Source organism: Arabidopsis lyrata, assembly GCF_000004255.2.
Source record: "Arabidopsis lyrata subsp. lyrata unplaced genomic scaffold ARALYscaffold_5, whole genome shotgun sequence".
In the NCBI taxonomy this organism is placed as follows: Eukaryota; Viridiplantae; Streptophyta; class Magnoliopsida; order Brassicales; family Brassicaceae; genus Arabidopsis; species Arabidopsis lyrata.
In genome coordinates this window covers 17,329,291-17,351,826 of record NW_003302551.1, presented here as the reverse complement: position 1 = coordinate 17,351,826, position 22,536 = coordinate 17,329,291, and the positions used below count along the sequence as shown (strand labels likewise).

At 38.7% G+C, this 22,536-nt stretch overlaps 5 protein-coding genes across 7 annotated transcripts in view; 4 read left to right on the top strand and 1 right to left on the bottom strand.

Annotated features, from left to right (window-relative positions):
- Positions 1 to 335: 335 nt before the first annotated feature.
- Positions 336 to 8,294, top strand: LOC9314090 (thyroid adenoma-associated protein homolog). Of its 3 annotated transcripts, none has more exons than XM_021026621.1 (5): positions 336 to 3,683; positions 3,840 to 4,108; positions 4,191 to 4,751; positions 4,856 to 7,238; positions 7,911 to 8,294. In XM_021026621.1, the coding sequence occupies exons 1-4, from the start codon at positions 462 to 464 to the stop codon at positions 7,200 to 7,202; spliced, it is 6,399 nt and encodes a 2,132-aa protein (XP_020882280.1). In that variant the 5' UTR covers positions 336 to 461; the 3' UTR covers positions 7,203 to 7,238; positions 7,911 to 8,294. The 3 variants fall into 3 exon arrangements, with proteins under 3 accessions (XP_020882280.1, XP_020882279.1, XP_020882278.1); XM_021026620.1 differs by having other exon boundaries at positions 7,891 to 8,294; XM_021026619.1 differs by having other exon boundaries at positions 7,888 to 8,084.
- Positions 8,295 to 10,392: 2,098 nt separating this feature from the next.
- LOC9312354 (exocyst complex component EXO70A1) lies at positions 10,393 to 12,567 on the top strand. The gene has a single exon (XM_021026622.1). It carries the CDS (start codon positions 10,517 to 10,519, stop codon positions 12,425 to 12,427), a length of 1,911 nt encoding a protein of 636 aa, XP_020882281.1. The 5' UTR covers positions 10,393 to 10,516; the 3' UTR covers positions 12,428 to 12,567.
- Positions 12,568 to 12,636: 69 nt separating this feature from the next.
- On the bottom strand, positions 12,637 to 14,466 carry LOC9314089 (probable pectate lyase 4). The gene is made up of 5 exons (XM_002876239.2): positions 14,151 to 14,466; positions 13,651 to 14,002; positions 13,357 to 13,567; positions 13,181 to 13,249; positions 12,637 to 13,093 (listed from the first exon to the last, which is right to left on the bottom strand). Exons 1-5 carry the CDS (start codon positions 14,275 to 14,277, stop codon positions 12,857 to 12,859), a joined length of 996 nt encoding a protein of 331 aa, XP_002876285.1. The 5' UTR covers positions 14,278 to 14,466; the 3' UTR covers positions 12,637 to 12,856.
- A 2,537-nt stretch (positions 14,467 to 17,003) lies between these two features.
- LOC9314088 (ABC transporter G family member 19) lies at positions 17,004 to 19,518 on the top strand. Its single transcript, XM_002877974.2, has one exon. The coding sequence runs from the start codon at positions 17,121 to 17,123 to the stop codon at positions 19,305 to 19,307; it is 2,187 nt and encodes a 728-aa protein (XP_002878020.1). The 5' UTR covers positions 17,004 to 17,120; the 3' UTR covers positions 19,308 to 19,518.
- A 1,976-nt stretch (positions 19,519 to 21,494) lies between these two features.
- The window catches only part of LOC9314087 (chalcone--flavonone isomerase), a 1,603-nt gene continuing 561 nt past the window's right edge, over positions 21,495 to 22,536 (top strand). The window contains exons 1-3 of the mRNA XM_021026334.1: positions 21,495 to 21,813; positions 21,887 to 22,045; positions 22,136 to 22,359. Coding sequence (XP_020881993.1) covers positions 21,687 to 21,813; positions 21,887 to 22,045; positions 22,136 to 22,359 — 510 coding nt within the window. The 5' untranslated portion in view covers positions 21,495 to 21,686. The remainder of the gene's footprint in view (positions 21,814 to 21,886; positions 22,046 to 22,135; positions 22,360 to 22,536) is intronic.

The window sequence follows — 22,536 nt, the reverse complement described above, 5'->3', positions numbered from 1 at the left end:
GCAAAAACGTTAGATTCTACGAATAAAAGCCAATTAACCACTGCGTTTAAGACTTTGGAAAAACCAACATCAGCACCTGTTTATCCATTGGAACCGGCTAAGAAGCTAACAACAATTGTCTTTTAAGCAAAATCTGACACAGCATAATCATCTTCCAACCGTCTTCTCCACCAGCGGTGGAGGTGATCTTGCATCACCGACGATATCCTCTGTTTTGTCACTTGAATTCTGAAAATTCTTGGAGATGATGTTTGACTAATGGAAAGTGTAATGTGTTCCGGAGCTATGCAACAGAAATTTCCACAATCAACTGCAGCAGGCCCATTAAAATTATAAGTGAGGCCCATTTCTTCTAAATTGAAAAGATTTGAAGGCGGTGCTTCTTCCGCCTCCGCCGCGTCGCCTCTTAGGTTACCCAAAGATTTTGATTGTTTCTCTGCTTTTCCTCTGCTCACTGAAACATGTCTGCCAAGTGGCGAGCTCTGCAGCATCGCCATCGTTACACTTACAGTGCTGTTCTGTTCCCCAGCTCCTTCACTGCTTCTTTGAGCAAATCTAGTTTGTCTCAGTCTTGTCCCAAGTTTTACTCCGACATTGGGGAATTGGTTTCTTTGAATTCAATCTACGCGCAAGTTAATCACGCCAAGAAATTTGTTGCTTCGTTCGGAGAGGTTCTCGCCAAGACACATGAAAATGAAGGAGGCGAGAGAGAGGCAGTGTTTGTACGGGAAGCTATTAGGTTTTACTTGGAGGTTCTGTTCATGGAGAATTCTTTGCCTCTACATAAGACCCTTGTTTCAGCCTTGGCTAAAACCAGTAAGTTCCATTCAGTGATTAGTTCGTGTTTTAAGGAGCTTTGTGATGAATACGGCGGTTTGGAAGATGGTGGGAACCGATTCTGTGTCTCTAGAGTTGCTTTGTCAGTGATGGGTATGCCAAAGTTGGGATATTTGGTTGATATTATTGAAGATTGCGCGCTTTTGGTGGGTCATGATATCGTTTCAGGGTTGAATGGTATAATCTTAGACACTGAAGCTTGTGATAGGCCTCCTCCAACTGTTATGGAGCAATGCCAAGAGGCTTTGTCTTGCTCGTATTACTTGTTTCAGCGGTTTCCTTTGAAGTTTAAGGGTTTAATTGGGGAGGATGCATGTTTTATGGAGAGTGTTTTGGCTGTTCAAGTAAGCATTTTGAAGTCGCCCGCATTTTCTAGGGACTGTTATGTGGCTGCTGGTGTGAGTTTCTGTGCTGCTCTACAGGTCTGTCTCAAAGACGAAGAGCTTGGATTGTTTATAGCGCAAGGTATATTTTGCTGGAGTAGTGTCGTTAGGTTGACTGATATTATTAGCAAAATTCCATTTGCCGGGGACATTTGTTCTGAGATCTGCAGTTTTTCATCTTTGAGTAGACTCTGCTTGATCCGAGGCATTCTTACTACAGTTTCTAGGGGTATTCTTGTTTCTTCTTTTGCTCGGTTGAGTAACAGTGATTGTGATCACAAAACTATTCTGTATGACGGAATTTTGCTTGAACTTTGTGATTTATGCGAGAACCCCATTGATAGCCATTTAAATTTTCACGCACTGACTGTGATGCAGATTTGCATGCAACAGATCAAGACATCTATGTTAACTGATTTATCAGAAGATTGTGATCCAATGCCAGACAGCATGGCAGCTCGAGTACTCAGAATTATATGGAACAACTTGGAGGACCCTTTGAGCCAGACAGTCAAACAAGTTCATCTCATGTTTGACCTCTTACTAGACATTCAAACCACAGTCCACCAGACAGATGATAAAGTGGGAATAAGGGAATCTTTGCTTAAAATTGTCAACTATCTACTTCGTTTAGGATCACGCTGTAAGGGAAGATACGTTCCATTAGCATCCTTGACTAGACGGTTAGGTGCTAAGACTTTGATGGATATGAGCCCTAACCTATTGTTCGAGATGGCAAATGCATATATTGATGATGATGTCTGCTATGCTGTAACGTCATTTATAAAATGTTTCCTTGAAATGTTGCGTGATGAAAGCTGGGGGAGCGAAGGTGTTGCCCAGGGTTATGCGCGTTATCGAGAACATTGTTTGCCTCCTTTCCTTTACGGGCTTGCTTCTGGCATCTCGAAACTCAGGTCCAATCTAAATACTTATGCAGTACAAGTTTTGCTAGAACTGGATGTAGACAGTATATTTCTTTTGCTTGCGTATATATCTATTGGGCCGAGTGAGGAAGAGACCAAGCTAAACTATACTGAGTTGAGTAACATGAGTATGGAACTGACAGTTGAACAGAAAGTGGTTGTTTTAGTGTCATTGCTGAAAGTTTGTCGTACACTTGCATTCCTTGAAGGGGATATCGAACAAAAAAGAAGTACTGATGCATTTGCAGTTGTCCAAATCAAGGGTATTGAGTTAAAAGTTCCCATTGAGTGGCTAAAAATGGCCTTAACCCATGTTGATGAGTCGGTTCGTGTGGATGCTGCAGAGACACTCTTCTTAAACCCCAAGACTTCTAGCCTTCCATCCCCCTTAGAGCTTTATCTCATGAAGGAGGCTGTTCCCTTGAACATGAGGTCATCTTCTACAGGTTTTCAAATGAAATGGACCAGTTTGTTCAGGAAATTTTTTCTCCGGGTCCGTACGTCGCTGGAAAAGCAGTATAAGCTAGGGAGCTTGCAACCACTTAAAAGCGACAAGAGTGCAGTTCTACGAGCAGAGAGTTTGTTCAAGTTTATGAGGTGGCTGAGTTCCTTTTTGTATTTATCTTGCTACCCTTCTGCCCCTTACAGGAGAAAAATAATGGCGACGGAACTTATACAGATCATGATTGAAGTCTGGCCTGTTGTGGCTTCTAAGGATCTCACTTCTCATCAAGGCCATCTTTACCCATACTGCGATATTGTCACTTCACATGATTCAACGTTATTGCTAATTGGATCAATTGTTGATAGTTGGGACAGGCTTAGGGAAAATTCTTTCCGTATTTTGCTTCACTTTCCAACTCCATTTACTGGCATTTCAAGTGAAGACATGGTCCAAATCATTATTCCTTGGGCCAAACAACTAGTCTGCAGTCCACGGGTAAGAGAGAGTGATGCAGGTGCTTTGACTCTTAGGCTTATCTTCAGAAAGTATGTATTGGACCTTGGTTGGATAGTCAAGGTTTCCACTAATGTTTTTTGTTGTCAAAGAGAGTGTGAAAGCATAAATGGTCTTTATCAGAACGCTAAGCCCAAGTATCCTGTGGTTGAGTATATCAAATCACTTATTCATTGGCTTGATACTTCTGTGACGGAGGGAGAGCGTGATCTCTCTGAAGCATGCAAAAACAGTTTTGTTCATGGGGTATTATTAGCTTTGCGTTATACTTTTGAGGAATTGGACTGGAACTCTAATGCAGTGTTAAGTATATCAGAGATGAGAAAGGAACTGGAAAAGCTTCTGAAACTCGTGACGCGAATAACTACATTAGCACTTTGGGTGGTTTCTGCAGATGCTCTGTGTTTGCCTGAGGATATGGATGACATAATAGATGATGATAGTTTCTTTTCAAATGTTCAAGATGATGCTGCCGCTGTTCTCTCAGAGGAACACACGAGTACACATCCAAAACCTGTGCATGAAACAGTACAATCAGAACAGGTAGTTATGGTTGGTTGCTGGCTCGCTATGAAGGAGGTATTGATTCTGTCATCTTTCTGATAATTGTCCTTACTTTGGCATCACTTTTTTGCGTTTTCATTTTTCTTAATACTTTTCTCGACTAGCTACTCTTTTTCACTGCATTTATAATTTTTTGAGTAACTTCATATAGAAACTATTTTCTTTCTTCAGGTGAGTCTTCTTTTGGGAACCATTATAAGAAAGATTCCATTACCTACCAGCAGCCTTAGACCCTTAGAAAATGGTGATACAGCTTCTGCAGTCCCCAATGATTTAGTGATAGGAAATTCTGAATCACTGCTTGACCTGAAGCAACTTGAAAAGATTGGAGACCACTTCTTGGAAGTGCTTTTAAAAATGAAGCACAATGGTGCAATAGATAAGACAAGAGCTGGATTTACAGCTTTGTGCCACCGTTTACTATGTTCTAACGATCCAAGGTATGATTTTAAGCTTCTTGTGTGTCCTTGTAACCTGTTTTTTTATTCACTGACATATTGTGTTTGTTTTTTCTTTTCATAGACTTTGTAAGTTGACAGAATCCTGGATGGAGCAACTTATGGAAAGAACTGTGGCAAGAGGACAGACAGTGGACGATTTGTTAAGAAGAAGTGCAGGAATTCCCGCTGCATTTATTGCTCTTTTTCTCTCAGAACCGGAAGGTTCACCAAAGAAGCTTCTCCCACAGGCGCTTAGGTGGCTAATAGGTCTTGCAGAGAAGCCTCTCATGGAACCCCTGGAACAGAAGGTTTCTGAAAATATGGTTGAGGAGATAAATTCTTCTGATATGCATACAAGTGAAAAACTTTCAAAGGTCCGTGATGAAGGAGTCGTTCCAACGGTGCATGCCTTCAATGTTCTCAAAGCTACTTTCAACGACACAAACTTGAGCACTGATACTTCTGGGTTTTCTGCGGAGGCTATGATTGTTTCAATAAGATCCTTCTCTTCACCATATTGGGAGGTCAGAAACAGTGCCACACTTGCATACACTGCCTTGGTCCGTCGAATGATTGGATTCCTCAATGTTCAAAAACGTGGATCTACCCGTCGTGCCTTGACTGGGCTTGAATTTTTTCACAGGTATGTCTATAAGATTCTCCCCTGAAATTTTTTTTGTAGTGTCTCTACATTTGAAAATGCATTGTTTTCATCCAGTATTTAATTTTGTGTTGGTTTTCTTGAAGGTACCCCTTGTTGCACCCTTTTATATACAGTGAACTAAAGGCAGCAACTGATTTGCTTGACACATCTGGTCCATCTGATTCAAACCTCGCAAATCTTGTCCATCCGAGTTTATGGCCCATTCTGATTCTTTTATCTAGGCTTAAGCCTTCACCCATTGCAAGCGAAACTGGAGATGACCTGGACCCGTTCGTTTTCATGCCCTTTATTATGAAATGCTCTACTCAAAGTAATCTCCGTGTTCGTGTTTTGGCATCACGTGCTCTAGTAGGTCTTGTTTCCAATGAGAAACTCCAAAGCGTTCTGCTCCGAATTGCCTCGACATTACCTTCTAATGGGGTGCAAGGTGGGTCCTTCAATTATCTTCACGGTATTTTGTTGCAACTTGGTAATCTCCTAGATACAAACTGTAGAGACCTTGTTGATGACTCTAAGAAGGATCAGATTATTGGAAAATTGATCACTGTCCTTGCAAAATGCTCATGGTTGGCTTCTCCATTGACGTGCCCTTGCCCAATCCTCTGTACATCTTTTTTGAGAGTGCTTGATCATATGCGAGTTATTGAATGGACATGCTCTGAAAGCAAAAATCTAAGGGACATCTACAAATTGCACTTGGATCTATCTACAAATTGCTTGGATGCAGATGCTTCTTATGGTTTCTCCTATTATGACCCTTCAATCGCTGAGCTTAGAGAACAAGCAGCTGTATCTTATTTTGGTTGCGTATTTCAGCCATCTGATGAAGCAGCTGAAGTTTTTCAGATTACTCAAAGATCAAATTTACGATCACAGAAAGTTCCTGAAGCATTAAGTTTTCCTGACCTTAACGAGAGGCTCCTTCGTTGTATATCTGATCAATCATATGAAGTTCGTCTTGCAACACTGAAGTGGTTTCTGCGGTTTCTGAAGTCAGAAGATTCCAGTTTCTCAGAGTCGAGCAGTATTTGGAACTGGGCAAAAAACGGTCTTCAGGTGATATTATTAGAGCTCTTGGACAAGGAGAAAAACCATAAATGTGAGAACTACATTCTAAGGATTCTTTTCCAGTGGAATCTTCTTATGTTCAAAAAATCATGTAACGGAGAATCTGTTGAAGGCATTTACGTTGGTTCGTTGAATTATGATTCGGTGTTTCATCTTTGGGGCAGGCTGACTTCTCTATATGAGAACACACGACGTGCTAAAATCCGAGGTACACTCATGTGTTGCCTGGCAATTTGTGTGAAGCATCTCACGGGTTTGTTTTTCCACAAAAACGAATCTGAAAAGGAAGAGGAACCAAGATGGGGTTGTATAACTGATTGTGTCTCCTACTTTGTTAACTTGATCAAACAGAAAAGTTTACCATCCGAGCAAGTAAATGTTCGCCATGCATCTGCAGAGGCTATTATAGCATCCGGTATACTGGAACAAGCGAAGCTCATAGGTCCTCTTGTCTCCAATCACCAAATTTCCTCTGAAACTACACCAAGCAAATTTCAAAAAGCTTGTGATGTATACACATATCAAATTCTGGAGATGTGGTTCACTTGCGTCAAATTGTTGGAGGACGAAGATGATCTCATCAGGTCAAAACTCGCTATGGATGTTCAGAAGTGTTTCTTCACTGCCATGGGAGTTCCTACTCAAGTAGATAAAGTCCTGGAACTTAGCTTCAACCATTTATCTTCCGTCTTTGGGCACTGGAACGAGTATTCCCAATATCTCTCGAGATGGGTCTTCAACACCGCAGATTACACATCCCCACCAAAGGGAGGTGATCTAGTGAGACGGGTTTTTGACAAGGAAATTGATAATCACCATGAAGAAAAGCTTCTGATCTTGCAGTTTTGCTGTTACCATCTACAGAAACTACCAAACAGAGACTGTTCCCTGGCACAACTACTCGACTGGAGGAGTAAATTCCACAATCAATTGCTTTCTTTCGCTAAAGATCATGTCAGCAAGCAAAGAGAAAGCTGGGTAGGCGGTGTTGGGAATCACAAGGATGTGTTTTTGCCTCTCTATGGTAATCTCCTTGGTCTCTACGTCTTCTCCAACTGCATTTTCAGATTCTCAACTGATAGCAATGACAAAAAAACTCTGTTTTCTGATATCGTTGAACTTGGGGAGGCCCTGAAACCCTTTTTGAGGAACCCTCTGGTGTCGAACATGTTCCGGGTAGTTGTCAGATTACATGAGAAGTTTCTGGATGATCCTTTGTTGGACTTATCTACTGTTCTTTCTGGAGAGATTTGGGAAGGTTTTGATCCATATTTTCTTCTCACTGAGGGAGAAATCAAAGTCAGATCTTTCGACTCAGTTGATAGATCTGAAAGCGGAGCCTGCTCTCCTCCGCTTCGCTAAGGTCACTGGTGGTGCTCCTAACAAGCTCTCTAAGATGTATGTTCTCTCAATTCTCTATTACGGAAACATTAGATGTATTGCTTATTTCTTACTGATGTTGCATTTGGGATTCTGGGTTTTCAATATTTCAAGCTGCTTGAAATTGGGGATTCAGTAGCTCCTTTTTCTCAGTATGATCTGGCTGTGGAGAAAAGTGAAACTTTATCTGCAAATTTTTTTGGTTTAGCCTGGCTTATGGATTTCTGATTGTTAATTGCACTTCTGTAGAACTGTTCATGCTACCTCTTTCTACAAAATTAGGCATTTCCCACATTCATGTGATTGGTGTGCGTTTATGTTACCTGCCTTATGGATTTATGATTGTTAGATTTTGTGTTGCTTCTACGTTTTGTGTGTGTGTGTTTTAATCCAAAATGAACCCACAGTTTTACCATCTTGAACAAAATTCCATTGTTAATTGTAACCACAAACACGGAAATGGACTGTTTAAAAGGATCACCACCTAGATATTATTCTCATTGCTTCTGCTTATGTTGCACACCTTGCTCATATTTCCAGTTTTTCTTATGGGCTTTGTAACTATCTTGTCTTCAACGGAAAAGAATGTTACTTGTAATGTACTTGAATCTCTGGGCAATCAAAGATCTTCTTGGCTTAGACTTTAATCCATCTTTCTAAATCTCAGCAGGGTCTTCTGTGTTGTTGCAGCAAAGTGGTGAGGAAGTCGATTGCGCAAGTGTTGGCTGTGATCTATAGAAACAGAAATCTGCTCTAGGAGAGGCATACAGAAAAACAAGACGTTGCCACTCGATCTCTGTCCCAAGAAGACTAAAGCCATCAGGGGAAGACTACCCAAGCACCAAGAAGTGATGGGTTTTCTTATTCAATCTAATCAGTTTAATGGAATTATACTTTGTCTGGTCCAATACGAAATAACTGATTCTCTACATTGATAAATACAGAACGAGATAAGAAGAAAAAACTGTAGAAAGTAAGACATCAAAGTCTAATATGTATGTATACCTCTGTTTTGCTGCCAAGTCTCTTGTATCTCCTTTGATATATTTGAACCAAAAGATTTGATTCTTCAAACATATCACTATACCTGAGAGGGAGAGGTTCATATATTGCCAAGTAATAGTTTGGAGTAGTGAAGAAAGGTTACTCTACGAGAAAGAAGTAAAAAAAGTGACCAGAGCTTTTGGTTTTTGTTTTTTTCATGTGACGAACTTTTTTAAAATTTATGAACAATACAGATCCATAAGCTCGTCTTCGTTTTTTTTGGTTGGGACCAAATGTAAATATGAAAAAAGGTTTCGATATCCGTCTAAAACCTTTTCGCTCATTCCAATTTTCAGTAACTTTGGATGGTACTAGCTAGGCATTAGATGAGTTTAGTGTATCTATATAATAAGTCAAAAATAGCCACTTGGATTATTGATTTTTGGAAAATCAAAGATAATAAACTTTTGACTTTTGCATTAGCATTGTCTTACTCTGAAGTCTGTGATCTACGCTTGTGCATGTTGACCACTTCACAATCCCGTCTCCAAATTGTTTTCGCACTTCGCTATTATTCATTTCTGCTTCGTTAGAACTCCCCAAGCTTACGATCTTCCTTAGTAAAATCTGTGAGAAAACCAAATAACCTAACCAATCTCAATCTGAAACGAACTAAACACTACATGCAATAGTTCATCTTTCTCTCATATCAAGATATATAATTGTCAGATTAAAACAAATCAAACTGTGAGTTGTAATCAAATGATGGCATTAATCAATAGTCATTGCTTTGCTGATTGAAGAAGATTCCACTTCTTCTTTTCTTTTTTTCTAAAGACGACTAGAATAACTAAATTCTTAAAGGTTCGTTAACAATGTAACAAATACGTGAAGTAACACTAGCCATTGTTTAAAGAAAGAGAGTCGTCGTAACAGAACGTAGACTAGCTTATTATAATGCTCTTATAATGATTTAGCCAACTCACGTATATACGTCTTCGAAGCCAAATTGGTTGAAATGTATATGTAAACGCAGTTGACTTTGGTAAGCGAATCTCGATTTTGGTCTTTAAAGAATCTGTAACGCCTGGAAATTGCCAATGACTCCGGTACGTATATCTTTATATCATAATTTATCGAGTGCGTATCTTTGACTTTTTTTTGCAAAACAATACATACATAACATGCGAATGTCTTGTATCTGTGTATATATGATTTGTAATGTTCTGGAAAAGTTGGAATATAGGGTTTTCTTCTTCTCGACAAGATCATTAAGATAAGTACATATCTTTTTGGTCAAACGAAATAATATTAGTTGTCTATAAAAAATATATGATGGCAACTTACATAATTTACGTTTTTTTTTTTATCTATCCTCTATAATCACAATCACAAACATATACTATTAGATTATAACGGTGCTAATATATAATTAGGCTGTAAAATCAATATTGTGTAGTAGCACTTTTCTCTTCAATATTAAAGTACACTTATAGCTGTTAGTTTGCAAGGACAGCGTTAACAAATTATAATTATTTTTATTAATTGAAAATGTCTATTACCGTAATAACAATAACTTACTTATTAACGAAATGCAGACGTTGACAGACACACAAAGAGTCTTGTTTTGTCGAGTTTTCCATCTCTTTTTCTTCTCTCTTTTGGGCTTAGTCTCCGAGATATTTTTGTTTTCCGCCGACTTAAGTGTATTCTACCATTACCATGTATCCCTCTTTGTTAACATTGATAAAACTAGATGACAACGAAAAAGACAGACACACAGCAATTGAAATGCTGAAACGCGTTAATATAAGAGAACGCTAAATATCTAAATTTCGGACTTTTCTAGTGAAACTTCTATTAGTCTTTTCTTTTTCTTATTTTGGTCAAAAGAACTTCTAATACGAAATTCGAACAAGAAAGATAATTAGTGATCAATATATACTACGAATGATGCAATAAAAAAAATCAAATCAAATGAACAATTGATGAAATTTAGTTCTAGACGTATATAGCAAAAACTTTGTCGTCATATGTATATAAAATTTGTACTCTAGTTATCTAAGTTATATAAAATTAAGGCTTATATTATATATATCAAAGTCAATGGTTCTTTTTGGTTTGGGTCTATAATCACAGGTAAGCACATCGTCATCGATTTCAAACTCAAGACCAATATATATCTCTTTTATATAATTGTTAAAAAAACTATCTTCCTTATTAAAATAGAAAGAGTAAAAGCCAAGCAACACCATTTTAAAACGCCTGTTTTCAATTCAGAAAGAAGAGAACAGAGAGCTTCTTCTTCTTCAATGGCGAAAATGGCGAAATTTTCTTTCTTCTCTTCGTCATCTCCTAAATATATTCCTTCTTCGCCTTCTTCATTCACTTCTTTCCCGGCTTCTCCTCTCAACCAGAACTTTACTCAGGCTATGATGGAGGAAACCGTGGAGACAGCGGAATCGGTCATCAGAAAATGGGACCCGAACACGCCTTCCTTCACCAAGATCGTCTCTCTGTTCAACCATAGCAGGAAGGAGGCCAAAGAGTTCATCAGATGTGTCCGTGATTTGCGCAGAGCGATGCACTTTCTTGTCTCTCAAGACTCTCAATCTCCAAAGCTTGCTCTTGCACAGAACCTGATGCAGATCGCCATGGCAAGGCTCGAGAAAGAGTTCTTCCAGATATTATCTTCAAATAGAGACAAGCTTGATCCTGAATCAGTTTCTGGTCAATCCTCAATCTCCAGCAATTCTGAATTTGAAGATGTTATGGGATCTGACGACGACGACGAAAGTGACAATGAGATGAGGAAAGCAGGCGAATCGATCACTCAGGTTGAGAAAGCTTCAGTTGTGGTGATGTCTGACCTAAAGGCGATAGCAGAGAGTATGATCAGTTGCGGATATGGTAAAGAGTGCGTAAAGATTTATAAGCGAATCAGAAAATCGATTGTAGATGGAGGGCTGAGCTTGCTCGGGATCGAAATCTACAAAGGCTCGAGATTTCATAGAATTGACTGGGTCACGCTCGAGCATATGATCAAGAACTGGATAAAAGCTGCAAAGATTGGCATTGCCACGCTCTTCCGTGGAGAGAAACTTCTTTGTGATCATGTCTTTTCTGCTTCTAATTCAACAAGAGAGTCATGCTTTTACGAGATTGCAAACGAAGCAGCCATTAACCTTTTCAAGTTCCCTGAATTTGTTGCCAAGGAGAAGAAATCGCATGAGAGGATCTTCCCGCTAATGGATCTGCAGGCTGCAATCTCTGATCTCTGGCAAGACATAGAGATGATATTCTACTGCGATGCAGTAGCTGGTGTGAAATCTCAGGCGCTCACATCGCTGCAAAAACTAAAGGTCTCAATCCACAGTGCTCTCACGGATTTTGAATCAACCATTCAGAAGGATACGACAAAAGCCCTTACACCTGGAGGAGGGATTCATAAACTGACACGATCAACAATGAACTTCATCTCTTCCCTTTCTAAATACAGCGGTGTCTTGTCGGAAATCTTTGCAGACCATCCACTCCCGAGAAACACCCGCCTGCTAGAATCTTATGTCAGAACTCCAATTTCGGAAGATGAACAACACAATCACGCACTCTCGGTCCACTTTGCTTGGCTCATCCTGGTTTTGCTATGCAAACTAGACACCAAAGCAGAGCATTACAAGGATGTTTCTTTGTCTTACCTTTTCCTTGCAAACAACCTCCAGCTCATCATTGAAACGGTTCGTTCAACTCACCTAAGGAATCTCCTTGGAGATGATTGGCTCAATAAGCACGAAGATAAACTCGGCGCTTATGCTGGGAATTATGAGATAGCAGCATGGTCCAATGTTTTCATGTCTTTACCAGAGGAACCCACAGACCTATCACCAGAGGAGGCTAAAATATATTTCAGAAGATTTCACACGGCATTTGAGGAAGCATATATGAAACAATCATCACGAGTAGTACCAAATGCGAAACTTAGGGATGAACTAAAGGTTTCGATAGCAAAGAAACTTGTACCAGAATACAGAGAGTTTTACAGGAAGTACTTACCAATGCTCGGTCAGGAGAGGAACATTGAGATCCTAGTGAGGTTCAAGCCAGATAATTTGGAGAATTACATCTCTGATCTCTTCCACGGAACACCAATTCATGCATCATCTTCTTTTTCTTCATCTTCGTCGTCTTCATCCTGGAAATCACTTGGGTGTGTTTCAGGCTGAGGGACTTGATCCATAGTTTTGGCTAATTATTCCATTCTACGTGATGTTAAGTATAAAAACATGTAGATACTTGTGTTTGCATTGTGTGTACAACAGAAAGTGAGAACAAAAAAAACAACATTGAGATTTTCTTTACATAATTTATGCCGAGTTCTTCATTATCTATGAAAAAACAAACTTATGAAACGCTGTAAGAATATAACGAGTAGTCTCTAATAACCGAAGCTGATATAAATCTGATAAAGAATTTGATTCAGGGATATACATTCAAGAAGCCAATTACTTATCACAAAGAAGCAAAATGCATAGAAAATCACACAGAGCATAGTGTAAACATAATGTGCTGAAGAACAAAAGCATTATTCACTTCTTGAATAACTAGAAAAAGAAGGAAATATGATATGCAAGAAAACAATCGGATCACAGCTATCACTTAGGAACTCCATGATCAGAAGGACGGGATAAAGATTGCCAACCGGTACAAATTTGCATGATTTGCTTGAGAGTTTCTGATGGTGGCTCCACGGTCCATGTCGGGTAGTGCTCGCTTGGATGGAACACACATTCTTCACTGGCTCCTGTCAACAAGGAAGGTTGAGCTCCATTCAAGAACAAGTCATTTTCAGATCGTACTAACCCGGCTCTCGCTTCTTCCTTGTCAGCAGCCTACAAACAAATTCATACGAGATGATGGTAGTGGATTCATATAAAGAGCAAGATTTTCTCTGATGCAAGTGAAAAGCGAGGATTAACCTTTTCTGAGTAGTATTCAAAAGTTTTCTTCTTCACTCCTGCTTCGTATATATTGCATTGAGAGAATACCTGATTTCAGAAACATTACCCACAGTTGAGATTTGAAACAATGATCTAATATCAACAATTGGATTTTTAAGATAAATCCAGGAGAACAACTAAAAAAGAGAGTTTACCTGCGCTTCTACACTAGCACAAACAGCATATATTCCCCAGTTTCTTGTGTAGTTGTTGTACAAATGAACTTTTCCAAATCTGAGACGAGGTTGTCTCTGCCTGGTTCCATCAAAGAAACAATGGTGAATGGTAACTCGGATACATCTATCCTCAACATGAGAAGGATCAGCTCCAATCAGCATCGTCTTGTCATGCTGTGCAAAATAACATCTGTAGAAACCAGAGGCAACATTAAGCACCAGACAAGAGCACACATTCCTTTAACCTTAACCATCCAAAATCATCAACCTCACCTAGAAACAGTGATATCCGTGCTTTGTCTAGTAATATCAATAAGCCCATCATCGTAATCGCGCAGACTACACCGATCAATCCAAATGTGTCTAGACTTTGGTTTAATCTGAATACCATCAACATCGTGACCTCTACCACCTTCAAACTCCAAATTGCAAATGATGATATGTTCACATTCCTTCAATCTTATTCCTTTCCCTGTAAGCTTAATCCGCTGTCCTCGTCCGTCAATCGTCTTGTAAGACGATACACTCAAGTATGAATTCAGATTTATAGTTCCAGAAACTGCAAAAACAATCCATAACGGTTCTTTCCTCCTACCTCCTTCACGAAGAGTTCCAGGTCCATCATCTAAAATTCACACATAACCAATCTCAAGATCTTCGTATACAACAACAGCCACAAATTGATTCCGTGTCTCAAATCAATCAACAAAATGCATATCACAATCAATAAAGAAAGGCGAATTAAGCTCGAAGAGTCGTACGAAATACATCACCTGCAAGAGAAGTGACAACGTAGAGATCGCCGTGGAGACCACCGACGGCGAAGCGACCGAAACCCTCGGCGCGGCCAGCTAAAGCCCTGAGGCTGCCATCGGCATCGGCGTACGGTAGCGACGTCATCGGTCGATGTTATGCGACGTCGTATTAAGTGTTTCTGTTTTACCGTCAAGCCTCTCTACTTGAGCGACAAAGGCAAAAGTGTAGATTGATTCTCTAGATCGGTGATTCGGTTTCGGTTTACCAAACCGGTTTGGACCGGGTAGATTATTTAGTACATACTGTATTTGGTTTATGATGGGTCACGTGGACATCATCGAATAGTCAATTTTGAAACAGAAAAACTTGCCCATTAACGTCTCCTTTGAAATTGCACTTATCATTCCTATTTTTAGTAATCTCTCGTGTTGAAAACAAAAATTCAATACCTCAATCGTTTCGTCACGGTATCTTTTCTATTACTAAAGTTCAAATGGTTAGGTCTCTCGATTATTTGGTTGAGAGTTGAAACACATTATTGGTTGAAATATTACTATTCAATTTTTGTTTTTTTTGACAAAAATACTGACTAACGAGCCACAACTGTTTTTTAGATTTGGGACCCCCCCAAATCTCAATACCGGGTACTGTCACAATTCAAAAACAACAGAGTAAAATGTATTTATTGCCGTAACAACCATGCCGACCAAAAATAAATGATAGTACTAATTTAAATGTCTTGTTATAATATGATTTAAGAAATTAGAGGCGATAAGGTTTCAAACTTGGTACTTTTACTAATGAAAACATGTTTTTATATGGAAAGATTGTGTTAAACAAAATTTGGTAGATGTCCCAGCAGCTTTGAAGTGACTAGTACAAATTTCAAACAAAACTTAGCCATTAACGTCTCCTTTGAAATTGTATTAGCCTCCTATTTTTAGTAATCTCTCGTGTTAACAAAATTTCATACCTCGACTCAATCGGTTCCTTTAATTCTTACTCGTTCATTGTCGTTTGACTCGTTTCGATATTTTCGTCAATCATTCATACATCATGTATATAAAAAATGGATATTTCCCTTAATGTATTGATGTTAAAACTTGACTTGTTTCTTAGGAGTAGACTGTAGAATTAGCGATTCCAAAACAGAAGAACGTGTTTGTGGCCGTCAGAGTCTGCCGACAAAAAAAAAGAAAAATATTAATCTACATGTTATGGTTTGAAAGTTATTGGTTACTAAAGAAAACATGTTTTCAATATATCGAAAGAAGGCTTTAAACAAAATTTGGTAACTGTCTCAGCTTTGAATAATGGATAATAATGAAATGCCCATCGAGTTGACGAAGCCAAATTGCATTGTATCACGGATTCACTAATCACGAAAATCACGATTTTTATTTCCTAAATACATTTATGTCGAAAATGAAACTTCATGACATAGATGAAAATCAAGAAACATTTAATAAAATCATGTATCGTAATCCGTAGGGGATGGCGATGATGATGGTGGTTGTCAAATTCTACGAGCCACATACTTTAAGATACTAATTTCGTGGGCTCCTTCATCCTTCACACAAATTATAGTTAACTAACTCTCTCTCTCTCTCTCTCTCTCTCTCTCTCTCTCTCTCTCTCTCTCTCTCTCTCTCTCTCTCTCTCTCTCTCTCTCTCTCTCTCTTTTTCTTGTTTGTAAACTATATAAAGTTGACTACTTGAAACTTGTTTTTTGTTAATTAATTTCTAAATTATTAGTAGGTGTATTCTGTATCATTGATATCGCAGTCCAATATTCTACAAAGATAGACTAATCAAGAAATCCAACCCAATTGGGAAATTGGAGTTTAACCAATTAATGGAAACTACGGCCATCCCAAGTTACCAACCGTTTTGTGGAGCCACATTGAAGAGTTTTGACATCCACATCCACTGTATACATGCATGTTTGTCAACGAATTCCTCACTAGTTTCAGCATGGTGGTTCCTTTCTATAAATGGTTCATTGTACGTGTCGGTGTTAATATTGGATTTGGTGATCATTAGGAGTAGAAAACGGTTTTGGATTACTAAAACCAGGCATAATTCTAAAAATGTGTTTAATTTTATGGGCGATCGGAATGAATGTACATAATATGCTTTGGTTTCCAACTTAAAAAGAATAATCAGAACGCAAAACTTATTATTGGTTACTGAACGCAAACGTGTCTCTGTATACAGGAACACATCTTCAAAATTTGGTTGATGAGTCAAATATAAATGCGACTCGTGGTGCAGTGCAGAAGCCGGCCAAACTCAAAATACAGTTTGAATTTTCTTTTAATCTTATCACGAATTGAATGACCAGTACTTACTTCACGGTTTTTGCTTCTTACATACATTTAATGTCGAAAACGAAACTTCTGAATTATTGTTGATTCTTACTAGCCACAGGAGCCACACGAACGTTACATTTTCCCAGTGTTCTAAAAAGCGGTCTAGGCGGTCGCCTAGGTCCCGACTAGGCGCTAGGCTCTCATGCGACGCCTAGATAACCGCCTTGACCGCCTAAAATTACATAGATCTTGTTTAATGTATTTTTTCAATTTTAATTAGAGTTTTAATTATATATATATAGTTATAAATATTCATATATTGTTTGAATATAAATATAATTAAATTTTTTATCTAGTTTTTGTTTATAATTTCATAATTTTTAGTTTTATTAGATATTTTATATAACTTTTATATATGATATCATATTTATTATGTTTTATGTTATAAACGTCTAAACCGCCTAAAAAATCGCCTAGGCTCCGATTAGGCGTTTTAGGCGCTAGGCATTGGGTCACCGCTCGCTTAACGCCTAGCGCTTTCTTGAACACTGCATTTCCTTATAAATAATCAACGTATCGAAACTGTACGTCCCATCATAAAAACTTTCTGATTCCACCATACTTCACCATCAGTTTGATGATATCTTAAACCTAAACCCTAAACGACGCCGTACGATGAATTTATCACTTAGCGGTAGAAAGATTGCCATGACACGTGTTTCGGCGGAAACTCAGTATATCACTCCCATCGGATCACCAACGCTCGACGAGTTGCTGAAAGACTGCGACAGTTTCCGAAAAGGAGACCCCGGCGGCGGCGTAAAAAGCGACGATCCGGCTCATCACATAATAGATGTTGAAGCCTTGTACGTAAAACCTGTTCCGTACGTATTAGCCTTTAACAATCTTGAATACGATGTCATACTACGACGCCGTTTTGATTTCTCCCGGCGAAGAAGCTCCGCTTCAGTGAAGACTCTACTGGGTGGTGTTTCCGGCGAGGCTTGTGACGGCGATATCCTCGCCGTTCTTGGTGCAAGTGGAGCAGGGAAATCAACGTTGATCGATGCATTAGCGGGGAGAGTTGCGGAGGGAAGCTTGAGAGGCACGGTAACTCTAAACGGAGAGAAAGTTTTGCAATCTCGATTGTTGAAAGTGATCTCGGCGTATGTGATGCAAGACGATCTTCTTTTCCCGATGCTCACCGTTAAAGAAACCCTAATGTTTGCTTCCGAGTTTCGTCTCCCGAGAAGTTTGTCGAAGTCGAAGAAGATGGAGCGTGTTGAAGCCCTCATTGATCAATTAGGGCTAAGAAACGCGGCCAACACGGTAATCGGAGACGAAGGACACCGTGGAGTCTCTGGAGGAGAGAGACGGCGTGTTTCAATCGGAATCGATATTATCCACGATCCTATCGTCCTGTTTCTCGACGAACCAACCTCGGGATTGGATTCCACTAACGCGTTTATGGTGGTGCAAGTTTTGAAACGAATTGCTCAAAGTGGCAGTATCGTAATTATGTCGATCCATCAACCTAGTGCTCGAATTGTGGAGTTGCTTGATCGGCTTATCATCTTATCTCGTGGCAAAAGTGTGTTCAATGGATCTCCGGCTATTCTTCCCGGATTCTTCTCCGACTTCGGTCGACCGATCCCCGAGAAAGAGAACATCACAGAGTTCGCACTTGATTTAGTTCGAGAGCTCGAAGGATCCAAAGAAGGAACTAAAGCTTTAGTAGACTTCAACGAAAAGTGGCAACAAAACAAGATCAGTCTCATCCAATCTGCTCCACAAACCAATGAGCTCGAGCCAGACCGCGCATTATCTTTAAAAGAAGCCATTAATGCAAGTGTTTCTAGAGGCAAACTAGTCTCAGGCTCATCTAGATCCAATCCCACTTCGATGGAAACAGTATCTTCATACGCAAACCCGTCGTTGTTCGAAACATTCATCTTAGCCAAACGGTACATGAAAAACTGGATCCGGATGCCCGAGCTAGTAGGAACGCGGATCGCTACCGTAATGGTTACTGGTTCTCTCTTAGCCACTGTGTATTGGAAGCTAGACCACACCCCAAGAGGAGCACAAGAGAGATTGACCTTGTTCGCATTCGTCGTGCCCACAATGTTCTATTGTTGTTTAGACAATGTCCCCGTTTTTATCCAAGAACGATATATTTTCTTAAGAGAGACAACACACAACGCGTACAGAACATCTTCATATGTCATATCTCACTCTCTAGTGTCTCTTCCTCAGCTCATTGCCCCTTCCTTAGTATTTTCCGCGATCACATTCTGGACGGTTGGATTGAGCGGCGGATTAGAGGGTTTCTTCTTTTATTGCCTCCTGATCTATGCCTCCTTTTGGTCTGGATCTTCCGTTGTCACCTTCATATCAGGTGTTGTTCCGCATATCATGTTATGTTACATGGTTGCCATTACCTATCTCGCCTACTGTTTACTGTTGAGTGGATTCTACGTCAACCGAGATCGAATACCGTTTTACTGGACATGGTTTCATTATATTTCACTGCTCAAGTATCCCTATGAGGCTGTCTTGATCAACGAGTTTGATGACCCGTCTCGTTGTTTTGTTAAGGGAGTCCAGGTTTTCGACAGTACTCTTCTCGGAGGAGTGTCTCATTCCGGGAAGGTTAAGCTTCTTGAAACTCTCAGTGATTCTCTGAGAACGAGGATAACGGAGTCCACATGCTTGCGGACTGGGTCTGACTTACTTGCACAGCAAGGTATTACTCAATTGAGCAAGTGGGATTGCTTGTGGATTACGTTTGCTTCGGGTCTCTTTTTCAGGATCTTATTTTACTTCGCCTTGCTGTTCGGGAGCAGGAATAAGAGGACGTGAAGGTTACTAGCTCCCACAAATACATGGGTGCGCTTTAGCTACATATTTAAGTGAAGCTTTGAAGAATTAGCTTCTCGATCGATGTTATATAGGTTTGTGATCAAGTTGTAAAATTTATACTCGTTTCATCTTTGTTTCTTTTAAAGAATATACTGTAAAATAAACACATATTTTTCTTAAAAATCCAAAGTAGCATCTGATTATTTCGCTATCTGCTCGTTCCTTTGGCTTGTCTTGGCCTCTGTTTTTCTGTTTCATTTTCCTTACCTATTGCCTATTGGTGATACCGTGATAGTTCTGTTTCTTGGTGTTGTTCTCGTTTGCTTAGTTTTGTTAGTTCAAAAAAAAAAAAAAACTAGGGGCTGCTGTTGAATTTTTTGCTAATTTCAATCATAGAGGTATATCTATCTATATTCACATATTGGTGATAGTTCTGTTTCAATAACAGTCAGCAAACTAAAATATCAACAAAAGTTAAACCACGAAATTTCAGTAGAAACGCAATTAATATGGCGCATCCCACGTTCGATATTTAAGTTTAATGGTCCGGACTCCGGACTCCCTTACTTCATAGTACAGTCTATTTTACTTCTACAAAATTTGGACAATTTGATCGACAAAAACAAAATAAAATAATTGGACAGTTCAAAAAAATCTAGTGAATTAATGTATTCACCTAAATTTGATAGATATTTTCTGGTGTGATAGACATTATTCACTATTCAATGACTCTAATTTAAACCATGCATGTCAGAACACAGTTAAATTCGAACCCATTGAATACAAATTTGAAATTAGTGTCACAGGCTTATAATTGAGTTATGATGTGCAAGTCATTTTGATGAGAAAATTAGAAGATCAGGAATGGATGAATCAAGATAGATGGAGAATATGGATATGAAATTAAAAATTAATGTCAATACGACAATACGTATGGAACATTTATAACATTTTGGTGTAGAGTAAATGATAAAAAAAAAATCTGGTTATCTGAAGGTGTAAGAAGATTGGCTACGACAATAAACATGTCACATCACAGATGTTAGAAAAATTAAAGTTAAATGAATCCAAGTTTTATATAATTGGTGACAATTCAAAATCTTGTGACTATATAATTTGATATTAATGTATTCACTAAACTACAAAGTAAATTATTCATTTTAAATTTGGTAGATGTTGATTTTGCAATAATGACTATTAAACGACAAAAGTAGACATTTAATTTCGAACTATCTATGTATATAAATCGCAATACATTAAAGTATTTAAATACGCAGTTAAATGGAAGCCATTAAATTTGCAAACCGAAAAATTTATGCTCTCACAATGATTCAACTCGGATCTATATGGGCAGAGCTGGCCCTTCTATAACTTTGTAAACATCACCGTTACTTTTAAATTTTTAGTGATCTAAAATAGTTTAGTCATCGTAATATTTTTTAATACTTTTTTAGTCAACGTAATTTTTTATTTGATTTGAAGAATTTGGGATATTTGGAGCATTTCAAAACTATTTTTTTCCTACTCATTATTTTCTTCAAAATTGGTTACCAATCGGAGCCTAAATGTCATTTTACTGGCAACAACAAGATTCTAATCTACTACTTCCTCAATAAGTGTCATTTGATGCTTAAATTTTTGTTTTTTTTTTTTGTGATAAATCACATGGATTTCAGATTCAGTGTGTTTGTGTTATTTATACTTCAGCCAAGTGTTTAGGAACAACGGGAACCCAAAATCTAGAGAACACTCATGCTGGGGTTTAATAGCCCACTTCCCATCACAAAGTAAATAAGAGGAAAATAAATAAATAAACCAAACCGAATGATAACTGATAAACCAAAAATTGAATTGAAATGTGTTTATAACCCGATTGGTTTTAATATATTACGGAACAAATAAATCAAACTAAATCAAGTCATATAACAGACGTAATCAATTTATATAAATAAATATACAAAATAAAATAAATACACTATTTATATAAGAGTTTAAGTTATTTTTCAATTATCTAAAACGAACATAGTTAAACCCAAAACCAAACCGATTCTAAGTACAATCGTACAAAACCAAACTGAACCAAGTTGAAATATTGATTTTTATAAAACCGAACCAAAAACCTAGACTGAAAGGATTTGTTGAAAATAAAGGAATCAAAGTTTCAACCACCAATTGTCAATGCATCTTCCAATCAAAATACAGTATAAAAAAAGAGACGAAAACAAGTTAAGTCCACGTGCTTACACATCCAACACTCGTAATCGTAACTATTGCTACCTACCCTTCTCTCTTCTCTTATAACTTACCACAAAGGCCCAACCCAAACAAACAAAAAAAGCTTTGTAACATTTACCAATCGAAATTCGAACCGACTCAACAATGTCTTTCTCATCCGTCTCTCCGTCGCAGTTCCCCTCCGTCACGAAGCTCCAGGTCGACTCCGTCACGTTTGATCCGTCCGTCAAGTCGCCGGCCTCCTCCAATCCATTATTCCTCGGCGGCGCCGGTTCGATTGTTTGCTCTGTTCTTCTTGTCTTCTTCTTTTACTTACTTTTGATGATTATGTTCCGTTTGCGCAGGTGTCCGAGGCCTTGATATCCAAGGAAAATTCGTTATCTTCACCGTCATTGGAGTATACCTAGAGGGTAACGCCGTACCATCTCTATCCCTTAAGTGGAAGGGCAAAACTACGGAGGAGCTAACGGAATCTGTCCCGTTCTTCCGTGAAATCGTCACCGGTACTTCCTGATAAACACCAATTACTTGACGTACACGTCAAGCTAGATTTTCAATCGTCTTGTTTTCAGTCTTATCATTGTTTTTTTTAGGTGCGTTTGAGAAGTTTATCAAAGTGACGATGAAACTGCCGTTAACGGGACAACAATATTCAGAGAAAGTGACGGAGAATTGTGTGGCCATATGGAAATCCTTAGGGATTTATACGGACTGTGAAGCCAAAGCGGTGGAGAAGTTTTTGGAGATCTTCAAGGAAGAAACATTCCCTCCCGGTTCATCGATCCTCTTCGTTCTCTCCCCTACCGGCTCTCTTACGGTAATTTTTGCTTGATTTATAGTTTGCATTGACGTTGTTAATTGTTAGCGCAAATGGCAAATTGGAATGAGATACTCTGTTTCCGCATTTTAACCACTTGCGTTGGGTAACGTTTTAGGTTTTTTTTTTTTTAAATGTACACGCCATTGTAAAAGTTGGCGTTGGAAGTTGAACATC